The 26,516-nt window shown below is 45.8% G+C and overlaps 1 protein-coding gene across 1 annotated transcript in view; it reads right to left on the minus strand.

Annotated features, from left to right (window-relative positions):
• The window catches only part of PXN (paxillin), a 41,185-nt gene extending 35,338 nt beyond the window's left edge, over positions 1-5,847 (minus strand). The window contains exon 1 of the mRNA XM_075853985.1: positions 5,738-5,847. Coding sequence (XP_075710100.1) covers positions 5,738-5,750 — 13 coding nt within the window. The 5' untranslated portion in view covers positions 5,751-5,847. The remainder of the gene's footprint in view (positions 1-5,737) is intronic.
• Between the last annotated feature and the right edge of the window lie 20,669 nt (positions 5,848-26,516).

The following is a 26,516-nucleotide window of genomic DNA, read 5'->3' on the forward strand; positions in this document are numbered from 1 at the left end:
GTTTCTGGAGTATTTATAGCTATTTGTGGATTGCAATATGCACTGCTTCCTGCAGATGCCACACAGACCCCCTGCAGAGGATGCCACACAGACCCCCTGCAGAGGATGCCACACAGACCCCCTGCAGAGGATGCCACACAGACCCCCTGCAGAGGATGCCACACAGACCCCCTGCAGAGGATGCCACACAGACCCCCCCCCCAGTACACACCTGCATAGACAATGAGATTCCATTCCAGGTAAACTCATGTCCACGCTGCGGTATTTTCGGGACGTAAACTGACTCGCGGTGCATATTTTTGCAGCAAAAACTTAAAAACCGCACTGAAAAAACCACACCATCAGGTGCATTTTTTTCCCCTGCAAATATCTTGCGGTTCTGCTGCAGCAAAATACATGTGTGTATGTAGCCCCAGGCTACATGCACATGTTGCATATTTTGCTGCAGAAAATACGCACCAAAACCGCAGCAATATGAAATTCGCAGGTAAAAACAGCACCTAATCATGCAGTTTTTTTGGTGAGGTTTTTAAGCACATTTGCATGCTGCGGATTTTGGTGAGACTTTCCTCAGCGCTAGGCATATACAACAACTCACAAGCGGAAACGCAAGATAACTGGACATGCTGTGGATTTTAAAAACCACACCGCAGGTCAACTTACGTGCAGAAAAATACTGCAGCGTGTACATGATTTCCTTAAAAATCTGACTATGCCGATACTGTATTACCGCTGCGGTTTTTCCGCACGTAATACGCATCGTGTGCATTGATCCTAAGGCCTGATTCACATGAACGTGTAAATTTTGCATTTTTTGCGCGTTGCAGGTCCATGTGTCTTAAGTGTTTGCTGCGTGATTTTCACGCATATGCCAGCCTTATGACATGCGGTTTTGATGTTTCGAAAAATAAATGAAGTGATTTTATTTTTTCCTTAATTTTTTAGTGCTTCTGTGTGCTGCGCGTGATTTTCACGCACCCATTGACTTCAATGGATGCGTGATGCGCGAAAAACTCCCAAGTACAGGACATGTCGTGAGTTTTCCGCAGCGGTGAAATTCTGCAACAGAATACACAAGCCATCCCCTGAAATAACATGGAGCTCCTTCTCCTGTTACCGCTGACATTTTCTACTCCCCGGTCCCCGATTAAACCCCCGAACCTTTACCACTGTCCAGACTGCACATCACTATAAGTAAATACATGGTAAATTAACTGGGGATGTCAAAATTAAAGGAATTGTCCTCTTTATATGACCAAGTGGGACAGTCCCCTGATCATAACCCCTCTATCAGTCAATGCAGACTCTCTGAAAAGAACAGCTCTTTACCAAGGAAAACTACAACCACCAATGAACTACAGGCGCCCATTGGTTTAAGATTAAATATTTAGACGGGGGGGGGGCGCTATCTTAGTTATGACAGCTAAAGCATGTGTCCCCATAACAAGCTGATCATTATTGCAGAGTTGATCACTGGGGGGGGGGGGGGGGTAAGGCTGCTAGATCCTTGCAGAGAAGTGCAGTACTCAGTGCCCACTGAAATCAATGTGCACAAAATACCTGGTCAACAATGCTTCCAAGCTCCGGCTAAAAGAAGGGGTAGCCCTGAGCATATGACCCCCCCCCCCCCCAATGAGATCCATATGCCCGAATAGGTAAGAATTAAGTGGATCAACTCTATTGGACAGGGAAGTTATAATTTTAACAAGATCAACGGCAGAGATTTAAAACAGGCGCCAGTCATTGGTACTTGGGATTAGGCAAGGTCATGGTAAACTGCACAGGATATATTCCTAGAAATACACAATATAAATAGATTCGAATAACAAGGGATAAAGTGTCATTTTGATGTAGTATACATTGTCCTATTAAAGAAGAGGCGAAGAGTCACCTTAGCACATATGGAACAGACTAGTGAGGCCAGCAGTAACTCAAATCTGTCACATACAGGATGTGCCGAGACCTTTAAACGCACCACACTCTATGAATGTGACTTAGTCATCAGCAGCTTCCAATCTCAATAGTCGGCCAGTTATACACTATATATAATCCTGCATTGTGAGTAGAGAACAAAAATAGACTTGATATTAACGGTCAATAAAAACACTGGCTTTTTATATTGCGGCCATGACCAGTGGCGGATCATATGGGCGTTTCGGGCGGCCGCCCGGGGCCCGAGGCTCCCAGGGGGCCCATGGCAGCCCGAAACGCACATTATCTCCTAAGTCTATTCAGCGCGCTAGCGCTGCTAACGGCCGAAGATGGGGAGGAGCAGGGAATTCGCCGGGATCCAGGGGTAGGACACGCCTCCCTGACAGTGCGGGCCGCCGCCATTGAGTAACAGAACAGCGACGGACGGCTGTTCTGTTACTCCAAAGCAGCAAGAGAAGAGCCGGCGGGCGGTCACCGGCGCTGAGGTCAGTACAGGATTATCCTCCTGCCCAACTGGTTCCCGACCGCTGGCTGTATTTTTACGGCCAGCGGTCAGGGACGGGTGCTTAAAACCCGAGCCATAGACTTTCTACGGCTCGGGTTTTAACTTGCTGCCCGCGCGATCGGGCAGCTGAATGTCGGGTCTCCGGCTGTCAGTGACTGCCGGGGACCCTGAGGAGAAGACAGAAGCAGCTTTCGCTGCTTCTGTCTTCTCCGATGTCTTCTTACACAGCGTTCAATGAACGCGGTGTACAGGAATAGAGACAGCAGCAGCGGCGCTGTCTCTATTCCTCCCGGTGATCATGTGACAGGTCACATGATCGCCGGGTGCCGTTAGTGGCAGACTGTTGCTGGGTCTTACTAGACCCAGCACAGCCCTATTAGTGACAATCGTCACTATGAGAGGGCTGATTTCCCCTGTAACTGGGGCTGCTGTGCAGCTCCAGTTACAGTGGAAAAACATGGTGTAAAACAAAGAGAAAGTAGATATAAAGTTCCCCAAAGGTCTTTTTTGACCTTTGAGGATCAGAACATAGTAATAAAAAATAGTAAAGTGCAAAAAAAATAAATAATAATAAATACACATAAAATACCCACCCCAAAAAAAACGTTCCCCCCCCCCCCGCCAATCATTGTTGTAACGCTAGCGCTGACCCAATTACCCTAATATAGACATGTAATATATTAAAATTTACGGTAGACAATGACGATCACAGATAAAAGGTCTATTTTAGGGTAAAACAATGTTATTACCAAAAAAAAATAGCTGAAACTTAAAAAAGCTTATTTTTTTACTATTATTTTCAAACTTTATGAATAAAAATTCTAAAATGGCAAAAAATGTGTGCATAAAAACGATAAAAACCGAAACCTGCATTGTCTACGGAAAAAACGTCGCAAAAATAACGTCGGTTTTATTTTTTTTTAATAAAAATGTGTGTTTGGTGCAACTTTGTAATTACGTTTTATTAAAAAATATTTTCACTTTTTGAGATACAGCTGCTTTGTATCCTGTATCCGTCAGGTCAGCAGGACTGACGGGATCAGTGAAACGGGCCCTGCGCTAAATTATAATCTTAGATGTGATAGATTTGAGGTGGATCCTGCGTGTCACTGATCCCGTCAGTCCTGCTGACCTGACGGATACAGGATACAAAGCAGCTGTATCTCAAAAAGTAAAAATATTTTTTAATAAAATCAATCAATCACACTGATACACAGACATACTATATATATATATATATATATATATATATATATATATATATATATATATATAAAATATAAAGTTTTTAAATGTGTACATAACCTTGTGGCACTATATACAAGGGGGAGCGCTGTGTGGCACTATATACAAGGGGGAGCTCTGTGTGGCACTATATACAAGGGGGAGCGCTGTGTGACACTATATACAAGGGGGAGCGCTGTGTGACACTATATACAAGGGGGAGCGCTGTGAGGCACTATATACAAGGGGGAGCGCTGTGAGGCACTATATACAAGGGTGAGCGCTGTGAGGCACTATATACAAGGGGGAGCGCTGTGAGGCACTATATACAAGGGGGAGCGCTGTGAGGCACTATATACAAGGGGGAGCGCTGTGAGGCACTATATACAAGGGGGAGCGCTGTGAGGCACTATATACAAGGGGGAGCGCTGTGAGGCACTATATACAAGGGGGAGCGCTGTGAGGCACTATATACAAGGGGGAGCTGTGTAGTGCTATCCACCGTGGTATGTGTGTGGCGCTCTTTATAGGGGGGGCTTTTTGGTGCTATTTACAAGAGGGGGAGGGCTGTGTGGCGCTCTCTACAGGGGGGCTGTATGGCACTATCTATAGGGGGCTGTGTGTAACGCTCTCTACGAGGGGGATGTGTGATATATAGAGGGGGCTGTGTATGGCGATATCTATGGGGGTGTGTAATATCTACAGGGGCTGTGTGTGGCACTATGTACAGGGGGCTGTGTGTATGGTGTTTTACAGTGTGTGGTATTATATTCAGGCGCGCAGTGTTTGGTGCTATTATATTTAGGGGTACACTATGTGGCACCATGATAACTTTATTTTCGTTTATAGGTGTGGAAATGTTGGAAAAGTGAGGAGACGTCTAAGTGGCAAATTCTGCAGAAATGAGTCATGGCCGGGAGAAGTCGTCATGAGCGCTGGACCGGATGGAGAAGAAAAGAGGAAAAAAACTACTAGAATCTGAGACGTCGTCACCTGTGAGTCACTAGATTTATAGAGAATCTGTCACCTCTCCTGACATGTTTATTATAGGAAATCCTTGTATTTCACAAAAAGTCTTTCTGCGGTCCAGGACTGATAGACAATTCCCCTTGTCAGGAGGTTGTGTCCCTGCACAGTGTGATCCTGTCAGTATGTAGGGACACCGCGCTGTGACAAGGGGAATCGTAACACTGTTAATGCTTGCCCAAAAAGGTAGTGTTAAAAATAGTTACGGTGAGGAAGGGGGGCCCAAGTTTGGGTAACAGCCCAGGGCCCATGGTCTACTTAATCCGCCACTGGCCATGACTACATAGATACTTGGCTCAAGACATAATGCTATACTAGTCATGCAGCGTTCTTTTTCACCCTATAGATGCCAGTGACCACCGCAGTTACAATTGTGCAATATCACACAAGACTTCATGTACATAGGAAGTCATGGCGGGCATCACATGGCAGAAGCGGTCATTCTGACCGTGCTGATGAGACTTTTGTGAGATTCAGGTCACAACATTCCTTGCCATCCCATAGAATTCAATGAGAATGCTGTAAGATAGCGTCAGTTTCCATAGATCTGTATGGATGGGGATTGCCTCCAGTCTCAAAAAAAGTTGCAAAAGATTGAAACATTACCCAACTGTTGTGCAACATGTTTACTAACTCAATTCATTCCTATAGAAGGCGACTATATACGTCGTTTAACGTAGAATGGGGCATAGAAGAAGTCACCTCCAGGATTACCATAAACTATAGAAGAAATAATGGAAGCTCAGATACCAGCAGACATGTCACCCAGGAATACACACTGATAACCATTCCAAGGAACAGCTACTGTATAGCACGGCACCTCAGCACGGTCTACAGGAGTCAGGGTCACACATGCTCCTCCATGTGACACTCGTAAACTTATTCCTGGGCACAGGCTATAACAGTCCGCTTAGCGGACGGCTCGGCAGCACTGTATGGAGACCAGCGAGAGAGACCCCGAGAGAGACCCGGCCACACACGACGTGGCTGTCTCCACGAATACACACAGCCATTACGCGCAAGTCCCCTTGTCCCTCGGCCACCACTTACCCAGGTCGTCCATGTTGCCGCTTAGCCGGAGCGGTCCCCAGGAGTCGGACACAACTTTCAGACTTCAACGCAAGAACGCGCCTCCGCCCCCTGCGTGCGCGTTACCGACAGTCCGACGAGCCACACCCCACCTAGCTGTGCGCGCCCCCGCGACTCGTAGGCGGTCTTCGCGGTGCGCGTACCCGCATGCGCGGTCCTCACCGTTACACAGTACTGTGGTAGAACAAAGCTTCTGCACACCGTGCCAGGCGCAATACAATGAATCCCTATTCCACAACTGCCCGTTCCTTGTGACCCTATAAATAAGAGCTGTGAATACTAAACTACAACCGCCAGAGACATGGCTGCCCGGGCTGAGAGACAAATGGTTTTGACTTGTTGTTTTTTTACCCCTTTTTTTTTCTAACCAAAACAACATATAGAAACATAAAATATTATAGTTTTCTATGGAATAAACACATAAATGTTCACACATACGACCTCACAAATACTTTTTTTAAAAGTACTGAATAAAGTAGCGTGCTCATCGTCGCGTCAAATACCTACACACAACATTCTTTACTATAGACTGAGGAGCAGCCCACACATTTGAATCCATTAGGATTGGGCCTTATTCACACAAGCGTATTTCATGTCCGTGTTACGCGCGTGAAAATAACGCACGTCACACGGACCTATGCAAGTCAATTCGGCCCTTCAGACATTGTGTTTTTCACACAGCGTGTCCCTTGCATGAGACTCACTGCATGACCTATACTTGTGCGTTTTCTGCGCATCACGGACAGTACACGGACGCACAACAGTTGCTAAAGAAATAATGAGAAAAAGAAAAACACCTCATTCAGTTTATTTTGCGGACGTAAAAAACGCTGACATACGCGCGTAAAAAACACTGACAAGCACCAAACACTGATGTCACGCTGAACTGCACGCGCAAAACGGACACGTTCGTGTGAATAAGGCCTTAGAGCCATCTTTTTTATTACTATTATTTTATATAGCAAATCTGTTAAGTAGACTGATCTAGGAAACAGACGCTTCACCCTTCTCATCACCCAGCGATAAGCATTTAGCATTGATGTCCTACCCTTAGGCCCTTTGAACATTACGTTTTTTTAGCCTACATTTAGCGAATGAAGCTTCCGAGTATATTAAAAGTCACAGGCATTCGTCGCCCATAGACTAATATGGTATCCATTATGCTATTCCATCCTTTAAATAAAAGGTTAAAGAGGCTCTGTCACCAGATTTTGCAACCCCTATTTCCTATTGCAGCAGATCGGCGCTGCAATGTAGATAAGAGTAACGTTTTGTTTTTTTTAAAACGAGCATTTTTGGCCAAGTTATGACCATTTTTATATTTATGCAAATGAGGCTTTCTTAAGTACAACTGGGCGTGTATTATGTGCGTACATCGGGGCGTTTTTACTTCTTTTACTAGCTGGGCGTTGTGAATGGAAGTGTATGATGCTGACAAATCAGCATCATCCACTTCTCTTCACAACGCCCAGCTTCTGGCAGTGCACAGACACACAGCGTGTTCTCGAGAGATCACGCTGTGACGTCACTCACTTCCTGCCCCAGGTCCTGCATCGTGTCGGCCACATCGGCACCAGAGGCTACAGTTGATTCTGCAGCAGCATCAGCGTTTGCAGGTAAGTAGCTACATCGACTTACCTGCAAACGCTGATGCTGCTGCAGAATCAACTGTAGCCTCTGGTGCCGATGTGTCCTCGCTCGTCTGACACGATGCAGGACCTGGGGAAGTGACGTCACAGCGTGATCGGCCAGAAGCTGGGATTTCTGAAGAGAAGTGGATGATACTTCGCGTTAGAACGCCCAGCTAGTAAAAGAAGTAAAAACGCCCCGATGTACGCACATAATACACGCCCACTTGTACTTTTACTTTAAACACGCCCAGTTGTACTTTAGAAAGCCTCATTTGCATAAATATAAAAATGGTCATAACTTGGCCAAAAATGCTCGTTTAAAAAAAACAAAAAACGTTACTCTTATCTACATTGCAGCGCCGATCTGCTGCAATAGGAGATAGGGGTTGCAAAATCTGGTGACAGAGCCTCTTTAACTGACGAATACCAGCCCAGCAGAGGCCAAAGGGACATTATTTGGGCCTCCATTACTCTAATAGAGTACTATGAACACGTTACGTGTGCACGTCGGGAGTTTTCCAGACATACACGCTAAATATAGGGCCAAAGCGTGATATGCTCGGAGCCTATCAATTTGTGATCGGTGGGAATCTGATCCACGGCACGACTACTAATCAGCAGGAAGGTGCGGTAGCACTCACTGGATAATCACAACTACAACAACAGGACTGCTGCTAATCAATGATTTCTGTTATCTATGAGTTTGGGCGCTGCTAGGCAACGAGTCTGAATTTGGTCATCATTTAGCTTTGCCTGGTTAATTAGCACGGAGTACATTTCTTGGGTTAGACTAGTCCTTCTCAATGATTTAGAATATCATCAAAAAGTGAATTTATATCAGTAATTCAATTCAAAAAGTGAAACTCCTATATTCTATAGATTCATTACACACAGAGTGATCTATTTCCAGCAGTTTTTTCTTTTAATGTTGATGATTATGGCTAATAGTTAATGAAAACCAGAAATTTAGTGTCTCAGAAAATTAGAATATTATATAAGCCCAATTTCAAAAATTATTTTTAAAGGGAAGGTGTCATGAATTATTTTTTTTTTATTATCATACTGCTTTTAATATGATATTAACATAAATTTTATTTATTTGTGTTCTCATGTTCTACTTTTTAATGTGTTTGTACTTTCACTTCTCTATGGGGGCTGCCATTTTTTTTTTCATCTCTGTATGTGTCGATTAATGACACATACAGAGATGGAATACGGCACATACAACCCCATAGAGAATGTGAACGGGAGCCATTCCATTCACTGCAGCGTACGCCGTCTGTCTGGGAACGGCACATGCGCCGCTCCCACACAGACCAAAACGAAGCTCGTTCGCAGAGCGAAATCCAGCGCCATTTTCATGTGGACCGGAAGACGCTGCCGGACAGTAAGATGACGACTTACGGCCGCGGCTTCCGGCCATATGTTCAAGGAAGCGAAGGCGCAAGGAATAGGAGCGGCGGCGGCAGGAGCAGGTAATTTATGTTCGTGCATGTGATGTGTGTATTATGTTCGTGTGATACTGTCTGCTGAGCCCTGTATCTAATCCTCCTACACTGTGCAGTCGCTCAGAAAATGGCGGCACACAGTGTAGGAGGTTTGAAGATTCAAACCCCCGCTTCTCCTGGCACTAGCCAGAAGAAGGGAGGGGGGTTTGTGTGAGGACATTAGAGGAGAGTGTGTCCACCCCAAATTTGCAGCATAAAGCAATGAGGTTGCTTTACCCCAGTGACCATGCTGCAATTTTGGGAACTGCTCCCTCTAGTGCCCAGCACATGGAAATGTTATAAATTAGAATGTAATTTATAATATTTCCTGACTTTTGAAAAAATTGTAAAAATTAAAACAATGTGTAATCACTCATATACTAATTGTTTAACTGAAAAAAAAATTCTAGCGACACATTCCCTTTGATACCGAAATATAGGCCTACTGAAAGGTATGTACAGCATATGAACTCAATACTTGGTCGTGGCTCCTTTTGCATGAATTACTGCATCAATGCGGCGTGGCATGGAGGCTATCAGCTTGTGGCACTGCTGAGGTGTTATGAATGCGGCGTGGCATGGAGGCGATCTGCCTGTGGTACTGCTGAGGTGTTATCAATGCGGCGTGGCATGAGGTGATCAGCCTGTGGCACTGCTGAGGTGTTATGGAAGCCCAGGTTGCTTTGATAGCGGCCTTCAGCTCATCTGCATTGTTGGGTCTGGTGTGTCATCTTCCTCTTGACAATACCCCATAGATTCTCTATGGGGTTTAGTGCAGGCGAGTTTGCTGGCCAATCAAGTGCAGTGATACTGTGGTTATTACACCAGGTATTGGTACTTTTGGCAGTGTGGTGCCAGTGTGTGCCAAGTCCTGCTGGAAAATGAAATCAGCATCTCCATAAAGCTTGTCAGCAGAGGGAAGCATGAAGTGCTCTGAAATTTCCTGATAGACGGCTGCGTTGACTTTGGACTTGAATCGCAGCATTTCCGCACACAAAAATCACAACATCTGCTATATGTTGCGGGTTTTACCTCCCCAATTCAATGGGGAATACCTGCAACAAAAAAGCAGCGATTACGCAAATACAATTGACATTCTGCGGATTAAAAAAACGCACCGCAGTTTAATTGCGGTTTTTCCGCTTACCATTTACCCAGCATGTGGATGAGATCCACGCTCCTGCTACCATATTATGCCACGGATTTTACACAACGAAACCCATTGCAGTGTTTACACTATGTGTGAACTTACCTTTAGGGCTTATTCACACTACTATCGAATGCAGACTCGGACGTGAAAAACTTCAGTTCTGGCAGTGCACAGACACACAGCGTGATCTCGCGAGATCACGCTGTGACGTCACTTCCTCCCACAGGAACTTCATCGAGTGTGTGTCTGTGCACTGCCAGAAGCTGGGTGGTAACGATGAGAAGTGAATGATGCTGATTCGTCAGCATCATACACTTCTATTCACAACGCCCAGCTAGTAAAACAAGTAAACGCGCCCAGATGTTACAAACACAATACACGCCCAGTTGGAAATAAGAGAAAACACGCCCAGTTGTCCATTAGAAAGGCTCATTTGCGAGTTATGCATCCTTCAGTCAAAGACTACACGTACTACTCGGTGCCTCACAACTCCTATTCCAGGTTGGACTATTTTTTCCTACGCCACGCACATCTCCCTAGCCTTACATCATCCTCAATAGATGACATAACGATATCTGACCATGCCCTTATTACCATCACCCTGGCGCGCCCATTGGCCCATCCTCCCTCCTGGCAGTGGCGACTGAATGAGTCGCTCCTACAGGATACGTCAGTGGTCTCTGAAGTACGTCGTGACCTGGTGGAATACTTTGATAGAAATGACACACCAGGGATGGACCCGTTCTGTATATGGGAGGCGCATAAATGTGTGGTGCGTGGTTCCCTTATACGACTGGGAGCCAAACTCAAAAAGGAGCGAACGGCACATCTCAGAGACCTACTGTCACGCATCCACCGACTGGAACAGTCCCATAAAGTATCACAGGACCGGTTATTAGGGGCAGAATTGGGACAATTGAGGGAGCAGGTGCGCTCACTCTGTCTGGCCAAGGCGAAGGCCACCCTAGTCAAATGTAGAAGACACTTTTATGAATTCAGTAATAAACCCAGTAGGACCTTGGCCCGCGCCCTCCAGAAAACCAGATCGCGTACATACGTCCCGCACATCATAGGTACCCATAATAAACGACTGCAACTTCCACATGACATCTCTGAGACCTTCCGTGCCTATTACCACTCTCTCTAGAATCTCCCAAAGGCACCCTCCTCACAGGACGGCGGTAGCCATCTAGAGAGGATCGAGGAGTACCTTCGATCCTCTGGGATGAAATCCATCCCACTTGACGATCTTGCGGCCTTAGAGGCCCCCATCTCCCCAGAGGAGTGGTCATGGGCGCTGAAAGACTCCCCTACGGGGAAGGCCCCGGGACCGGATGGCCTGTCTCTGCCGTATTATAAAACCTATTCAGAAGTGCTCGCACCCCACTTCATCCGGGCCTTTAATTCACTTACCGAAGGGGGTTCCATTCCCAGGGACACGCTGAGGGCTCATATTACGGTCATACCCAAGGAAGGGAAGGACCCATCCCTATGCCAGAGTTACCGTCCTATTTCACTACTGGACGTAGATTTGAAACTCTTTGCAAAGATTCTGGCATATCGGTTGTCTCTGCTCCTTCAAACCGTGATACATACTGACCAAGTGGGTTTCATGCCACACGGGCAATTAATTTAATGTACCAGGCGGCAGTCACGTCACTCCCCACTTGTTTTTTGTCAACGGACGCGGAGAAGGCCTTTGACAGGGTCAGTTGGGACTTTATGTTGGCCACCCTACGACATATAGGAATAGGGACTCATATGATGTCATGGATCTCTGGTCTATACTCATCCCCGTCAGCTCAGGTCAATGGGCACCTCTCATCCTCCTTTACGATTACTAACGGCACACGCCAAGGCTGCCCCCTATCGCCTCTGATCTTTATCTTATGCCTAGAGCCCTTGTTGTGTCACGTCCGCTCCAACCCGGACATTACAGGCGTGGACCTGGGAGGCAGATCCCATAAGGTTGCTGCTTACGCGGATGACCTGCTGTTTTTCCTCACAGCCCCTAGAATTTCCTTGCCTAACCTGATGGTGGAGCTGGGTAGATACTCGAGATTATCCAACTTCAAAATAAACTACCAGAAGTCAGAGGCCCTTAATATTTCTTTACCACAGACTTTGGTCACTGACCTGTCCGTTTCCTTCAAGTGGGCAAGAGACTCGCTTAAATACCTGGGAGTCCGACTTCCCAGTGATCTTTCTCGCCTTTATGCGGTGAACTTCCCTTTGCTTCTTCAACGTATAAAGGCGGACCTGGACTCTTGGACGTCGGGCACTTTTACCTGGTTCGGTAGGTGTGTGATTTTTAAAATGAACATCTTGCCACGGATTCTGTATCTCCTACAGGCCCTACCGATCCATATCCCACGCCCGTTCTTTCAGTCCCTGCTGTCCCTGGTGCACAAATTCATATGGGCAGGGAAACCAGCACGTATCGCCCGATCTTTGCTCTTTCGTGTAAAGGGGGAGGGGGGCATTGGTCTTCCAGACTTTGTCTCCTATCATCACGCCTCCCACTTGACACGAATCTTAGACTGGTTCCGGCACGGCGGGATGAAAGAATGGGTGTCTATGGAACAGTCGTTTATGTCTATCCCATTGCAGGCTCTGCTGTGTTTGGGCAGACATGTTCCCGGGGTAGCGCGGTTACACCCGACAATCGGCCCCACTCTGGCAGTCGCAGCGCGGGTGTTTACTCGGGCAGAGATCTCGCCGTCCCCCTCCCCACTATTCCCGATCTTGGGCAACCCTGCCTTTCCACCGGGACTGGATAGTGGTCCATTTCAAGTATGGTTGCAGGCGGGTAAGGGACAGGCCCTACAATTTCAGCAGGAGGGGAGGTGGATGAAGAGCGATCAAATACAAGCCCTGTTGGACCCTGTCCCTCTCTCGACATGGCAGGTTACCCAGTTGCGACATTTTCTGGCGTCCCTAGAACATCCTGGAGAGCAACTACGAGACTGCTCCGCGTTTGAACTCCTGTGTACAGGCACAGGCACGACCCGACATGCTTTATCCAGAATCTATGCGTTTTTGATCTCGCCCTCCAATCTGCCACCACCTCCGTACTTGCTCAGCTGGGAGAGGAATTTGGGCGAAACATTTACACCTGAACAACAAGACCGCCTGTTCACCATGACGCATAAGTCCTCCATGGCCAGTAGATTCCAAGAGGCAGGGTTTAAGATATTCTCCCATTGGTACAGGGTGCCTTCCAGATTGCATGCTATGATCCCGGCGGCCTCGCCATTATGCTGGAGATGTGGGGACCATGTGGGTACAATCCTACATATTTTCTGGGACTGCCCACTCCTGACTGGGTTCTGGTCCGAGGTGTGGCGCATTTACTCAAAGTTTACGGATTACCTTCTTCCGAAATCCCCGGGCCTCTTCCTGCTTCATCTGTGTGAGGTCCCACTGCCCTTGTATAGACGTTCGGTAGTTCGACACCTGGTAAACGCGGCTAGGGCATGTGTTCCTGCACTGTGGAGACAGTCCTGTCCTCCGACGGTGGGCATGTGGTTCGGCAAGATCCAGGAAATCATGAGAATGGAGGACCTCACGGCATCAATGAAGGGGACTCATGCCTCCTTCCTAAAAACATGGCGTGAATGGATTCGTTTCCAAACGACCGAGGAATATAAAATCAGCATGGCCTCGTGAATTCCTGTCTAGATCCGGAATGTCAGGTCAGCTCCCCCCACCACCTCCCTTCCTGTTTTCTCCCTCCCCATTTTTCTCTTCTTTCTTTCCTTACTAATTTGCCTCTCCTTCTCTCTGTCTCGGTTTCTCTCTTTAATGCTCTTATGCACACTTAGGACATACCATGCACGGCTGCGGGTTCAGGGTGCATATCGGAGTTTCCTTAAACAAGTGTCTTCAGTGACATGGTACTCTCAGGTGACCTCATGTGTTGATGTGAGGCTGATAACTGACCTGTGATCTGTTGCATGTTTTTCACTGCCATTTTTGCACTATGTTGTGTATATTATTTGTACGATTTGTGATATAAATTAACAAAATGACAAATAAAATAATAAAAAAAAAAAAAGAAAGGCTCATTTGCATAAATATAAAATTGCTCATAACGTGGCCAAAAATGATCGTTTTTCAAAAAAAACAAAACGTTACTGCTATCTACATTGCAGCGCCGATCACATGCAATAGGAGATAGGGATTTGAGCAGAGCCTCTTTAAAGGTTTCTAAGACATAATCTCATTGAAATAAACCTGTTAAGGGGCTTTTACACTGGACGATTATCGGGCAAACGAGCGTTCAGAGAACGCTCGTTGGCGATAATTGCGCTGTGTAAACAGGGGAACGATCAGCAGATGAACGAGCAAACACGCGATCACCTGCTAGTCGTATCATTTTAAAAAAGTGAAATATTATCGTTGTCGGCAGCACATTTTGGTGTGTAAACAGGGAGACGCACTGCCAACACGATAATAATGTATGGGGACGAACGATCGGAGTAACAACCGCTCGTCACCCTTCCATAGCTCCATGTGACAGGAGCAAACAAGCACATTTACTGTTTTAATGTAAAATATTTCTATCATTAAAGATTTTATCAAGTAGGTTAACCCCTTCCAGAGTGGCCACTTTTGACTTTCCTGACAGAGCCTCATTTTCCAAATCTGACATGTTTCACTTTATGTGGTAATAACGTCGGAATGCTTTTACCTAGCCAAGCGATTCTGAGACTGTTTTCTCGTGACACATTTGACTTTATGTTACTGGCAAAATTTTCTCGATACATTTAGTATTTAATTGTGAAAAACACCAAAATTTAGCGAAAAATTGCAAAAATTTGCTTTTTTCTAAATTTAAATGTATTTGCTTGTAAGACAGGCAGTTATACCACACAAAAAAGTTGCTAATTAACATCCCCCATATGTCTACTTTAGATTGGCATCGTTTTTTGAACATCCTTTTATTTTTCTAGGACGTTACAAGGCTTAGAACTTTAGCTGCAATTTCTCACATTTTCAAGAAAATTTTAAAAGGCTATATTTTCAGGGACTAGTTCAGTTGCGAAGTGGCTTTCAGGGCCTTACATATTAGAAACCCCAATAAGTCACCCCATTTTAAAAACTGCACCCCTCAAAGTATTCAAAATAGCATTTAGAAAGTTTCTTAACCCTTTAGACATTTCACAGGAATTAAAGCGAAGTAGAGGTGAAATTTACAAATTTATTATTTTTTTTTGCAGAAATTCATTTTTTATACATTTTTTCTGAAACGCAACTCAATATTTATTACCCAGATTCTGCAGTTTTTTTAAATATCCGACATGTGGCCCTAGTGTGCTTATGGACGGGAAGCACCATCCTCAGAAGCAAAGGAGCACCAAGTGAATTTTGGGGCCTCCTTTTTATGAGATATATTTTAAGTACCAAGTCAGGTTTGAAGAGGTCTTGTGATGCCAAAACAGTGGAAACCCCCACAAGTGGCCCCATTTTGGAATCTACACCCCTTGAGGAAATTATCTAGAGGTATAGTGAGTATTTTTACCCAACAAGTTTTTTGCAGAAATTATTGGAAGTAGGCCGTGAAAATGAAAATCTAAATTTTTTCCAATAAAATGTAGGTTTAGCTCATTTTTTTTCATTCCCACATGGACTAAAGGAGAAAAAGCAACACAACATTTGTAAAGCAATTTCTCCCGAGTAAAACAGTACCCCACATGTGTTTATAAATGGCTATTTGGACACACGGCAGGGCTCATAAGGAAAAGAGCGCCATTTGGCATTTGGAGCTCAAATTTAGCAGGAATGGTTTGCGGAGGCCATGTCGCATTTGTAAATTCCCCTGAGGGGACAAAACATTGGAAACCCCCCACAAGTGACACCATTTTGGAAACTACACCCCTTGAGGAAATTATCTAGGGGTATAGTGAGCATTTTGACCCAGAAGGTTTTTTGCAGAAATTATTGGAAGTAGGCCATGAAAATGAAAATCTACATTTTTTCCAATAAAATGTAGGTTTAGCTAATTTTTTTTTCTTCCCACAAGCACTAAAGGAGAAAAAGCACCACAACATTCTTTAAAGCAATTTCTCCCGAGTAAAACAATACCCCACATGTGGTTATAAACGGCTGTTTGGACACACGGCAGGGCTCAGAAGGGAAAGAGCGCCATTTGGCTTTTGGAGCTCAAATTTAGCAGGAATGGTTTGGGGAGGCCATGTCGCATGTGCAAAGAACCTGAGGGGCCAAAACAAAGGAAACCTCTCAAAAGTGACCCCATTTTGAAAAATATACCCCTTTAGGAAATTATCTAGGGGTATAGTGAGCATTTTGACCCCACAGGTGGTTTGCAGAAATCATTGGAAATAGGCAGTGAAAATGCAAATCTACATTTTTTCAATAAAATGTAGGTCTAGCTAATTGTTTTTCATTTCCACAAGGACTAAAGGAGAAAAAGCACTACGACATTTGTAGAGCAATTTCTCCCGATTAAAACAATACCCCATATATTGTCATAAACAGCTGTTTGGACACAACACGGGACTCAGAAGCGCCATTTGGCTTTTGGAGCTAGGATTTAGCTGGATTTTTGTGTGGACGCAAAGTCGCTTTTGGTATAATAAAGAGGTAAACGAAGGATGATATTACTAATTAATGGATGTATGGTACACTTTGAAGCAATCCTTGATACACAGGCCTGGTTTTTCGGGGTTAGGGTATGTTCACACAGAGTGTTTTTACACTGAAAAATAGCTGAAAAATCGGAAACAGAACGCCTCCAAACATCGGCCCATTGATTTCAATGGAAAAAACGGCGTTCTGTTCCGATGGGGCGTTTTTAAAAAAAACGGGCGTGAAAAAGAAGTGCATGTTACTTCAGCCGTTTTTTGGAGCAGTTTTTCATTGACTCTATAGAAAAACAACTCCAAAAACGGCGAAAAACACGCGAAAAACACGACTTTGATTAAAAAACGTCTGAAAATCATATTTTCAAGGGAAAACAGCTCCTGATTTTCAGAAGTTTTTTAAGCCACTCGCGTTTTTCACAGCCGTTTTTTAAGCTGTTTTCTATAGAGTCAATGGAAAACGGCTCCAAAAACGTCCCAAGAAGTGACCTGCACTTCTTTTTTGCGGCCGTTTTTCAAACGTTGGAACAGAACGCCGTTTTTCCCATTGAAATCAATGGGCAGATGTTTGGAGGCGTTCTGCTTTTGATTTTTAGGACGTTTTTCAGGCATTTACAGCCTTTTGGAACACATTCTGCACGTTTTTTTTTCTTCCCTCCTTTGCAATTTGGGGCACTTCATTGGGGAAATGTTGCCCTGGTACCATACGTGGACCATCAATACCAGCAGATATGCTTGGGCCCTCCCCTGCCTGGTTCCCCAATACAAGTGCCTTGATAACCATCTCTTGAAAGTTAAAGAGGCTCTGTCACCACATTATAAGTGCCCTATCTTGTACATAATGTGATCGGCGCTGTAATGTAGATTACAGTAATGTTTTTTATTTAGAAATTGTAAAGGATCTGCGAGGCACAACTTCTGTGTACACGCCCATAGGTAATCAGTCTGCACCTGAGTCTATGTCTCTAAGACTGACTCCATCTTCCACCACTCAGGATGGCAGGCTTAGGAGCGGGAGAGCCTATCGCAGCCTGGCCAAACGGAGCTAGCTCCCGCCCTCTGTCTATTTATACCTGCCTTTCCTGTTCCTCCTTTGCTTGTGACTCTTCTCGTGTGGTTTCCTGGCCCAGCTACAGCTTCTAACTATTTGATCCTGCTCCATACTGACCATGGCTTACTGACTACTCTCCTGCTCTGTGTTTGGTACCTCGTTCACTCCTGGTTTGACTCGGCTCGTTCACCACTCTTGTTGCTCACGGTGTTGCCGTGGGCAACTGCCCCATTTCCCTTAGCTATGTGTACCCTTGTCTGTTTGTCTCTTGCACTTACTGAGCGTAGGGACCGCCGCCCAGTTGTACCCCGTCGCCTAGGGCGGGTCGTTGCAAGTAGGCAGGGACAGAGTGGCGGGTAGATTAGGGCTCACTTGTCCGTTTCCCTACCCCCATCATTACAGAAATACTATCTATTTTCACCAAGTTATGAGCGATTTTAGCTTCATGCTAATGACTTTCTTAATAGGCAACTGGGCGTGTTTTTAATTTAGACCAAGTGGGCGTTGTGGAGAGAAGTGTATGACGCTGACCAATCAGCGTCTTACACTTCTCCCCATTCATTTACTCTGCACATAGTGCTGCTGCGTTGTTCACTATGTGCAGTCACATACACACACATTAACGTTACTGAAGTGTACTGACAGTAAATAGACATCGCATCCAACCAGGACAGGATGTCTATTCACAATCCCGACACTTCGGTAACGTTTGTGTGTGACTTACAGCAAAGCAAGCGTAATCTCGCGGGATTTCACTGTAAATGACAGCAGAGCATGATCTCAATGTGCTGTGGGAGTAAGTCACACACAAACACACACACTCTCCTCAGGGAAGCCACGGTGTGGCGATACGCGTGGGGAGTTTTATACCTTTACCACCCCTCTGTATGGACACTTTAGAAAGCTTTAGGACTTCATTCATATGGTCTGATGTAATATTCTTTTCACTTGTGTCCTTACCTTTCGTTACCATTACATGAGGGGTATCGAGGTAGGTTCTTAATTTTGGGGGGTTTGTGTATTGGACTGCTTATCAGGGCGGCATCCCTCATTTGAACCAGTCATAGCAGCCATCTGCTTTTTTAAGTGCTTTTATTATGTCTTAGTGGAGTATTCTCTGTTAATAAATTTACATGCTTTATTATATCACTTGTGTCTATAGACTTTTTTTGCCATATACATACCCGTGTGTGTGTTCTCTGTCCCTATCTATTGTAGTTTTTGGGTATGTGGCAATACATGTGCGGTGCCCGCTAGTGCATTTTTATTTAATGCAACACTATCATAGGCCAGTATATCTCTGGAAACTCCACTGTATCGGGTGTTAAAGTCCCCTCCAAAGATGACTTGTCGGCCTGTAAAAAGGGAGGGCTTAATCCTCAGGAAGAGACTTTTCCAGTCCCACTTAGTTTGGGGACCGTAGATATTTATCAATCTCAACTCTTGTCCCTCCATGAGGACATCTAAGATCAAGTACCGCCCCATTTCTAACTCGATCACCCGCCGGCATGTTACCGGTGTGGTAAAAAGAACGCCACCCCGCTATATGGCTCACCTGCAAGATACCAGTAGGAGGGCCCACGTCGCCACTCCCTCATAGCTTTCACAACTTCTGACAAAAGTGACAGTATGGTGTCCTGCAAAAATAAAATGTCGGCTTCAACATGGCCAAGAAAATCAAAGGCTGCATACCTAGCCATATCCGACTTAATGCTGACGTTAATCGATGCCAGCGTCAACTGAGCGAGTGCCGCCATCATAGGTGATTGGGTTAGACGGTTTTCTTCTTCCCACCCCTTGACTTATCGTCTGATGAAGACCCCTCACCTTCCTTCCCTCTTTTCTTAGAGACCGAGGAGTCCATAATTTCAGTCCTACCCCTCCCATCTTCATCCCAAGGGTCCGGGCCAACCCCCCGCGGAGAAGGGGGCTCAGCGGCTCCTAGACTCCCTACTGTGCCCTACCCCCAACCTGGGGGGCTGGAATGTCCACAAGGACATGGTATCGGTTGGGGAAGAGCACCAGGGGGCTAAAGGGTTTTGCCTTCCTTGGCTGGGACTGGGCCAGATGTATTTAGCTCTTTTGCATTGTTACTCGGTGTCCCATCTTTTGCTTTAGGCTGTGGCCTCCCCCCATGGTCCACAATTTCATAGTGGGAGGAGCCCCCTGCTCTCTTTGTATCCTCCTTATCTCTTCATCCAACATGGCCTCGCCAAGAGCATCAGTATCCTGGGAGGCATCCGGGTCCGATGCAGAAGAATCCCCAGTTTCCTGGGCCCTCCTCTGCTCTCTTTCCCTTCTGTGCTTCTCCACCCTCCTCTGGCGAGAAGGGGGTCCCTTCTTGGTGTTCCTCCTTTGCTCCGTCATCCCTGTCCACCCCTTCTCTCATGGAGACCTCCCTCCTTACATTCTCCGCAGGATTGGAGCAGACATTGACAACCGAGCGTGGACACCGGCTGAACGGGAGACCTAAGTCACCACACAGGTTACACCAAATCAGGTCAAACGATGCAGCCAGATGGCCTACCCCCCCCACAATAAGCGCACTTCTGAACTGTACAGCCCGCTGTAATGACAGGGATAGGGAAACAGACAAGTGAGCCCTAATCTACCCGCCACTCAGTCCCTGCCTACTTGCAACGACCCGCCCTAGGCGACGGGGTACAACTGGGCGACGGTCCCTACACTCAGTAAGTGCACGACAGACAACCAGACAAGGAAACACAGAACAAAGGGAAGCAGGGCAGTTGCCCACGGCAACACCGTGAGCAACAAGAGTAGTAAACGAGCCGAGTCAAACCAGGAGAGTACGAGGTGCCAAACGCAGAGCAGGAGAGTAGTGAACAAGCCGAGTCAAACCAGGAGTGTACGAGGTACCAAACGCAGAGCAGAAGAGTAGTCAGTAAGCCAGGGTCAATACGAAGCAGGGACAAGTAGTTCAAGAAGCTGCAGCAGGGCCAGGAAACCAACAGAGAAGAATCACAAGCAAGGAGGGACAGGAAAGGCAGGCACAAATAGACGGAGAGCGGGAGCTAGCTCCGTCTGGCCAGGCTGTGATAGGCTCTCCCACTCCCAAGCCTGCCATCATGAGTGGCGGAAGATGGAGTCAGCCCCACAGACACAGAAGCAGGTGCAGACTGACTACCTATGGGAGTGGATACAGAAGCTGTGCCTGGCAGATCCTTAACAGTACCCCCCCTTTTATGAGGGTCCACCGGACCCTTTCTAGATGGACCTGGTTTATTGGGGAAACGAAGGTGGAACCTCCTGACCAATACCCCAGCGTGAACATCCCGGGCGGGTACCCAAGTCCTCTCCTCAGGCCCGTATCCCCTCCAATGGACCAGGTACTGGAGGGAGCCTTGGACCATCTTGCTGTCCACAATCTTGGCCACCTCGAATTCTACCCCCTCAGGGGTGAGAACGGGGACAGGAGGTTTCCTCGAGGGAGCCAAGGACGGGGAGCAGCGTTTAAGGAGGGAGGCATGAAACACGTCGTGTACTCGAAAAGATGAGGGCAACTCCAGTCGGAAGGAGACAGGATTGAGGACTTCAATGACCTTGTACGGCCCTATAAACCGGGGAGCAAACTTCTTGGACGGGACTATAAGGCGCAAGTTCTTAGACGATAGCCACACCAGATCCCCGACCATAAACAAGGGGTTAGCAGAACGTCTTCTATCTGCCTGAGTTTTTTGTATGCTCTGGGACGCCTCTAGGTTCTTCTGAACCTGGGCCCAAACTGTGCACAGTTCCCGATGAACGACCTCTACCTCGGGATTGTTGGAACTACCAGGTGAAACGGAGGAGAACCGTGGATTAAACCCAAAATTACAGAAAAAGAGGGAGACCCCTGACGAGTTACTGACCCGGTTATTAAGGGAAAATTCGGCGAGGGGAATGAATGAGACCCAATCATATTGACAGTCAGAGATAAAACACCTTAACAGGTTCCCGACCGCTGGCTGTATATATACGGCCAGCGGTCAGGGTCTCTGAAGTCCGCCGTATAGACTAATTACGGTGGCACTTCAGAGACTGTGCACGCGCGATCGCGTGCACACAGCTCTATGCCCTGGCTGTTGCTAACAGCCATGGGCACTGGGCAGAATGTCAGGGGCCAATCTTTTGGCCCCTGAACATGTGATCGCTGTGACAACCAATCACAGCGATCACATGCATTTCTACATATAAAACAGTGTGCACGCGATCGCGTGCACACAGCCCTGTGCCCACGCTGTGTTACCAACAGCTCTGGCAACTGGGCAGAGTATCAGGGACCAATCTGATGGTCCCTGAACATGTGGTCGCTGTGAAAACCTATCACAGCGACCACATTTGTTTTATTTTTACTTTTCTGGCAGTAAATCTCCTGCCTCTTTTCTTCTCCTCAAACATTGTTTCCGTTTGAGGAGAAGAAGAGACTCGAGAGAATTGCTGCCAGAAGATTACAGTGAAAAAAATACAGTTACACTATAAAACATTCTCTGTATAGATAGATTTCTATCTATACATTTCTTGGCTCCCTCGAGGAAACCTCCTGTCCCCGTTCTCACCCCTGAGGGGGTAGAATTCGAGGTGGCCAAGATTGTGGACAGCAAGATGGTCCAAGGCTCGCTCCAGTACCTGGTCCATTGGAGGGGATACGGGCCTGAGGAGAGGACTTGGGTACCCGCCCGGGATGTTCACGCTGGGGTATTGGTCAGGAGGTTCCACCTTCGTTTCCCCAATAAACCAGGTCCATCTAGAAAGGGTCCGGTGGACCCTCATAAAAGGGGAGGTACTGTTAAGGATCTGCCAGGCACAGCTTCTGTATCCACACCCATAGGTAGTCAGTCTGCACCTGCTTCTGTGTCTGTGGGGCTGACTCCATCTTCCGCCACTCATGATGGCAGGCTTGGGAGTGGGAGAGCCTATCACAGCCTGGCCAGACGGAGCTAGCTCCCGCTCTCCGTCTATTTGTGCCTGCCTTTCCTGTTCCTCCTTGCTTGTGATTTCTATCTATCTATACAATCTATCTATCCATCTATCTTTTTTTCTATCTATCTACCTTTCTTTCTTTTATTCTATTAGAATAGGCAGGTAGGGAGTATATAATTATATATATAGCCACATATATATAATATATATAGCAATAGCGGTTTATTTTTTTGTTAGCGGTAGTGTAGATATATATGCCAGTTAGTTTGTGTATTTTATAAAAAAATAAAAAATAAATTTGTTTAGTTAGTGTTAGTGTTAGTGACGTTATGGTGAGGAAGTTGTTTAGCGCCGAGGAGGCATACGCCATGCTGTGGTCTGAGTCGGAGACCGCATCAGAGATGGCGTCAGAGATGGAACCTGTTTTGGGCAGTGACGATGATAGCGTCACTTCAGGTTCATCTTCAGGGGACGTTGTCCCTGATGCAGTTGAAACTGCAGAACATGAAAGCGCAGGGCCAAGTGGCGCTGTAGCACGGGACAGCCTGGTCCCTCCAGTCCAGGCTCTTGTATGGGCACCTGCCCCATCTTTTGGGCCTAGAATCCACGGATTTACTGCCACTCCTGGAATAACCGTGGACAATACAAATTTTGTCCAAATGGATTACTTCCATTTATTTATAACGGATGACATCCTAAATCAGATTGTCCACGAAACAAATTTATATGCCACTCAATATATAAGGCAGAAACCTTCATCCACCAATGCCAGAGATTGGACGCACACCAATTTGCAGGAATTAAAAAATTTTTTGGGGCTCACCCTAAATATGGGTATTGTCAAAAAGCCCTCCATTAGGTCTTAATGGTCAACAAGACCCGCACAAGCCACCCCAGTATATTCTGCAGTAATGCCCAGGTCTCGTTATGAGAAAATAATGAGGTTCCTCCACTTCAACGACAACGCACAGGCCCCCCCAAGTACCGATGCAAACCGTGATCGGTTGTTCAAAATTAGACCGCTAATAAATTCCCTGAATAATTTATTTCTGCAACTCTACACCCCTGAGCAGAATGTAAGTGTGGACGAATCCCTCCTCAACTTTCATGGCAGACTTAGCTTTCGCCAATATCTACCTTCCAAAAGGGCAAGATATGGCGTTAAGCTTTACAAATTGTGTGAAAGCGGGTCAGGATATACCACCGCCTTCAGGATTTATGAAGGGCGGGACCGCTCAATAAATGTTCCTGGATGCCCCCCTGATCTTTCCACCAGCAGTAAGATCGTGTGGGAGATTATGCAGCCTCTGCTTCACAAGGGGTACCACCTGTACTGCGACAATTTTTATTCCAGTGTGCCCCTGTTTAGACATTTGCATGCTGCAAGGACTGGGGCATGTGGTACCATGCGCAAAAACCGAATTGGTTTTCCACAGCAATTAGTGGGGAAGCGCATGGTAAAGGGGGACTCCTGTGCTTATGCATCCGAGGAATTGCTGGCGATCAAGTTCAGGGATCGCAAAGACGTGTATGTGCTAAGCACGATTCATACCGCAGGAACAGTGGCAGTGAGGGAAAGAGGGGCAACATCGGACAAGCACAAACCAGTGAGCGTGTCCAAATATAACAAGTACATGGGGGGGGCGGGTGGATTTAAGCGACCAGGTTTTACAGCCCTATTTAGTAAAGCGAAAAACAAAAACCTGGTACAAAAAAGTGGCCATTTATTGGTTACAGGTGGCAATCCACAATTCATTTGTGCTCTACAAAAAAAACAGAGGCAGAGACACATACCTGGATTTCCAGGAGAAAATTATTGAAGGACTCATATTTGATGTTCAGGACACCCGAGAATGCCCCCAGTCTGAGGATTTCACGCGACTGACTGAAAGACACTTTATCAGTCGGATTCCCCCAACACCAACCAGAAGCAACCCCCAGAAAAAGTGCCGCATCTGCAGAAAAGATGGGCACCGCAAAGATTCCCGATATTTCTGTCCCTCATGTCCCTCGCAACCAGGCCTGTGCATTGAGCCATGTTTTAAAAAATACCACACTGTTCTGCATTATTAGATTTTAGTTAATTCGTTGAAAATATATTTGCCCTACATTACTTTTTTATTTTTCCCCTGATTTTACTCCAAGGGTGAGGGAGGGAATGGGTGGGGGGTGGATGTCATGTTTGCATATTTTCTAAAGATCATCTGCTGGAGAGCTCCATTTGCATAAACCTGCAATTTCTTATTTTAGAAAACCCAAAAAAATAAATTCCCATTATACCCCTAGATGAATATTTTGGGATTTCTGCTTCAAGAGCAGATATTTTGGAAGTGTTATAGAAACTCTGTTGAGTTTTGTAAAACCAGCTTTGAAAAAAAGCGATTTGTGAAATAAGCTTCTTCTATCGTCCGCCCTCCTACATCTCTATGTGATAATAAGGCCCACATATTTGGTATCCCCATGCTCAGGAGAAGTGGAAGAATGTGAAAGGAGATGAATTTTGTCTGTGGTCTATACTGTGTGTGAAAAAGCTAGCATAAACTGACGCATTTGCTAAAAAATTGGTAATTTTATTTTGATCCATCTTATTCAAGAAACTTTCAGAAGAAAACTGGACTGTCTAAAAATATGATAAACCCCTTGAAGGAAACCTTGTGGGGTCTACTTGTGTGAATGAAGTCATTTATGGGGTGATTCTAATCTTTCAGCAGCATTAGGCCCCCCAGAAAACAGTATGCGGCTATAAAATCAAATGCAAAATTCCTGGACCAAAAAGCCTCCTTTTATGCCAAGCCCTGGCACATGCCCGCACAGTGAATAAGGCACACATATTTGGTATCCCCATGCACGGGAGAAGTGGCAGAATGTGAAAGGAGATTAATTTTGGCTGTGGTCTATACCGTGTGTGAAAAATGCTGGCATAAACCGACACATTTGCTAATAAAAAAGCTGATTTTATTTTGTTCCATCTTATTCAAGAAACTTTTAGAAGAAAACTGGACTGTCTAAAAATATGATAAACCCCTTGAAGGAAACCTTGTGGGGTCTACTTGTGTGAATGAAGTCATTTATGGGGTGATTCTAATCTTTCAGCAGCATTAGGCCCCCCAGAAAATAGTATGCAGCTATAAAATAAAATGCAAAATTCCTGGACCAAAAAGGCCAAAAAGCCTCCTTTTATGCCAAGCCCTGGCACATGCCCGCACAGTGAATAAGGCACACATATTTGGTATCCCCATGCACGGGAGAAGTGGAAGAATGTGAAATGGGATGAATTTTGTCCGTGGTCCATTCTATGTGTGAAAAATGCTAGCATAAACTGACGCATTTGCTGAAAAAAAGCAAATTTTATTTTGTTTCATCTTATTCAAGAAACTTTCAGAAGAAAACTAGACTGTCTAAAAATATGATAAACCCCTTGAAGGAAACCTTGTGGGGTCTACTTGTGTGAATGAAGTCATTTATGGGGTGTTTCTAATGTTTCAGCAGCATTACACCTCCCAGAAAACAGTATGCGGCTATAAAATCAAATGCAAAATTCCTGGACCGAAAAGGCCAAAAAGCCTCCTTTTATGCCAAGCCCTGGCACATGCCCGCACAGTGAATAAGGCACGCATATTTGGTATCCCCATGCACGGGAGAAGTGGAAGAATGTGAAAGGAGATTAATTTTGTCAGTGGTCCATACTGTGTGTGAAAAATGCTAGCATAAACTGACGCAAATTGCTAAATTCTTGCATTTTTTTCCAATTTTGCCCACTTTAGAGAAAAAAATTAAAATGATATATACTGACAAATGCCACTAAAACAATGCCCTATCTGTCCTTTAAAAAGAGTGTATAATTCAAAGATGAACTTTATTCACCTGCAGAATTATAGTCATCTAAAGAAGCGCAT

This window comes from Rhinoderma darwinii, chromosome 1, assembly GCF_050947455.1.
Source record: "Rhinoderma darwinii isolate aRhiDar2 chromosome 1, aRhiDar2.hap1, whole genome shotgun sequence".
NCBI classification, from domain to species: domain Eukaryota; kingdom Metazoa; phylum Chordata; class Amphibia; order Anura; family Rhinodermatidae; genus Rhinoderma; species Rhinoderma darwinii.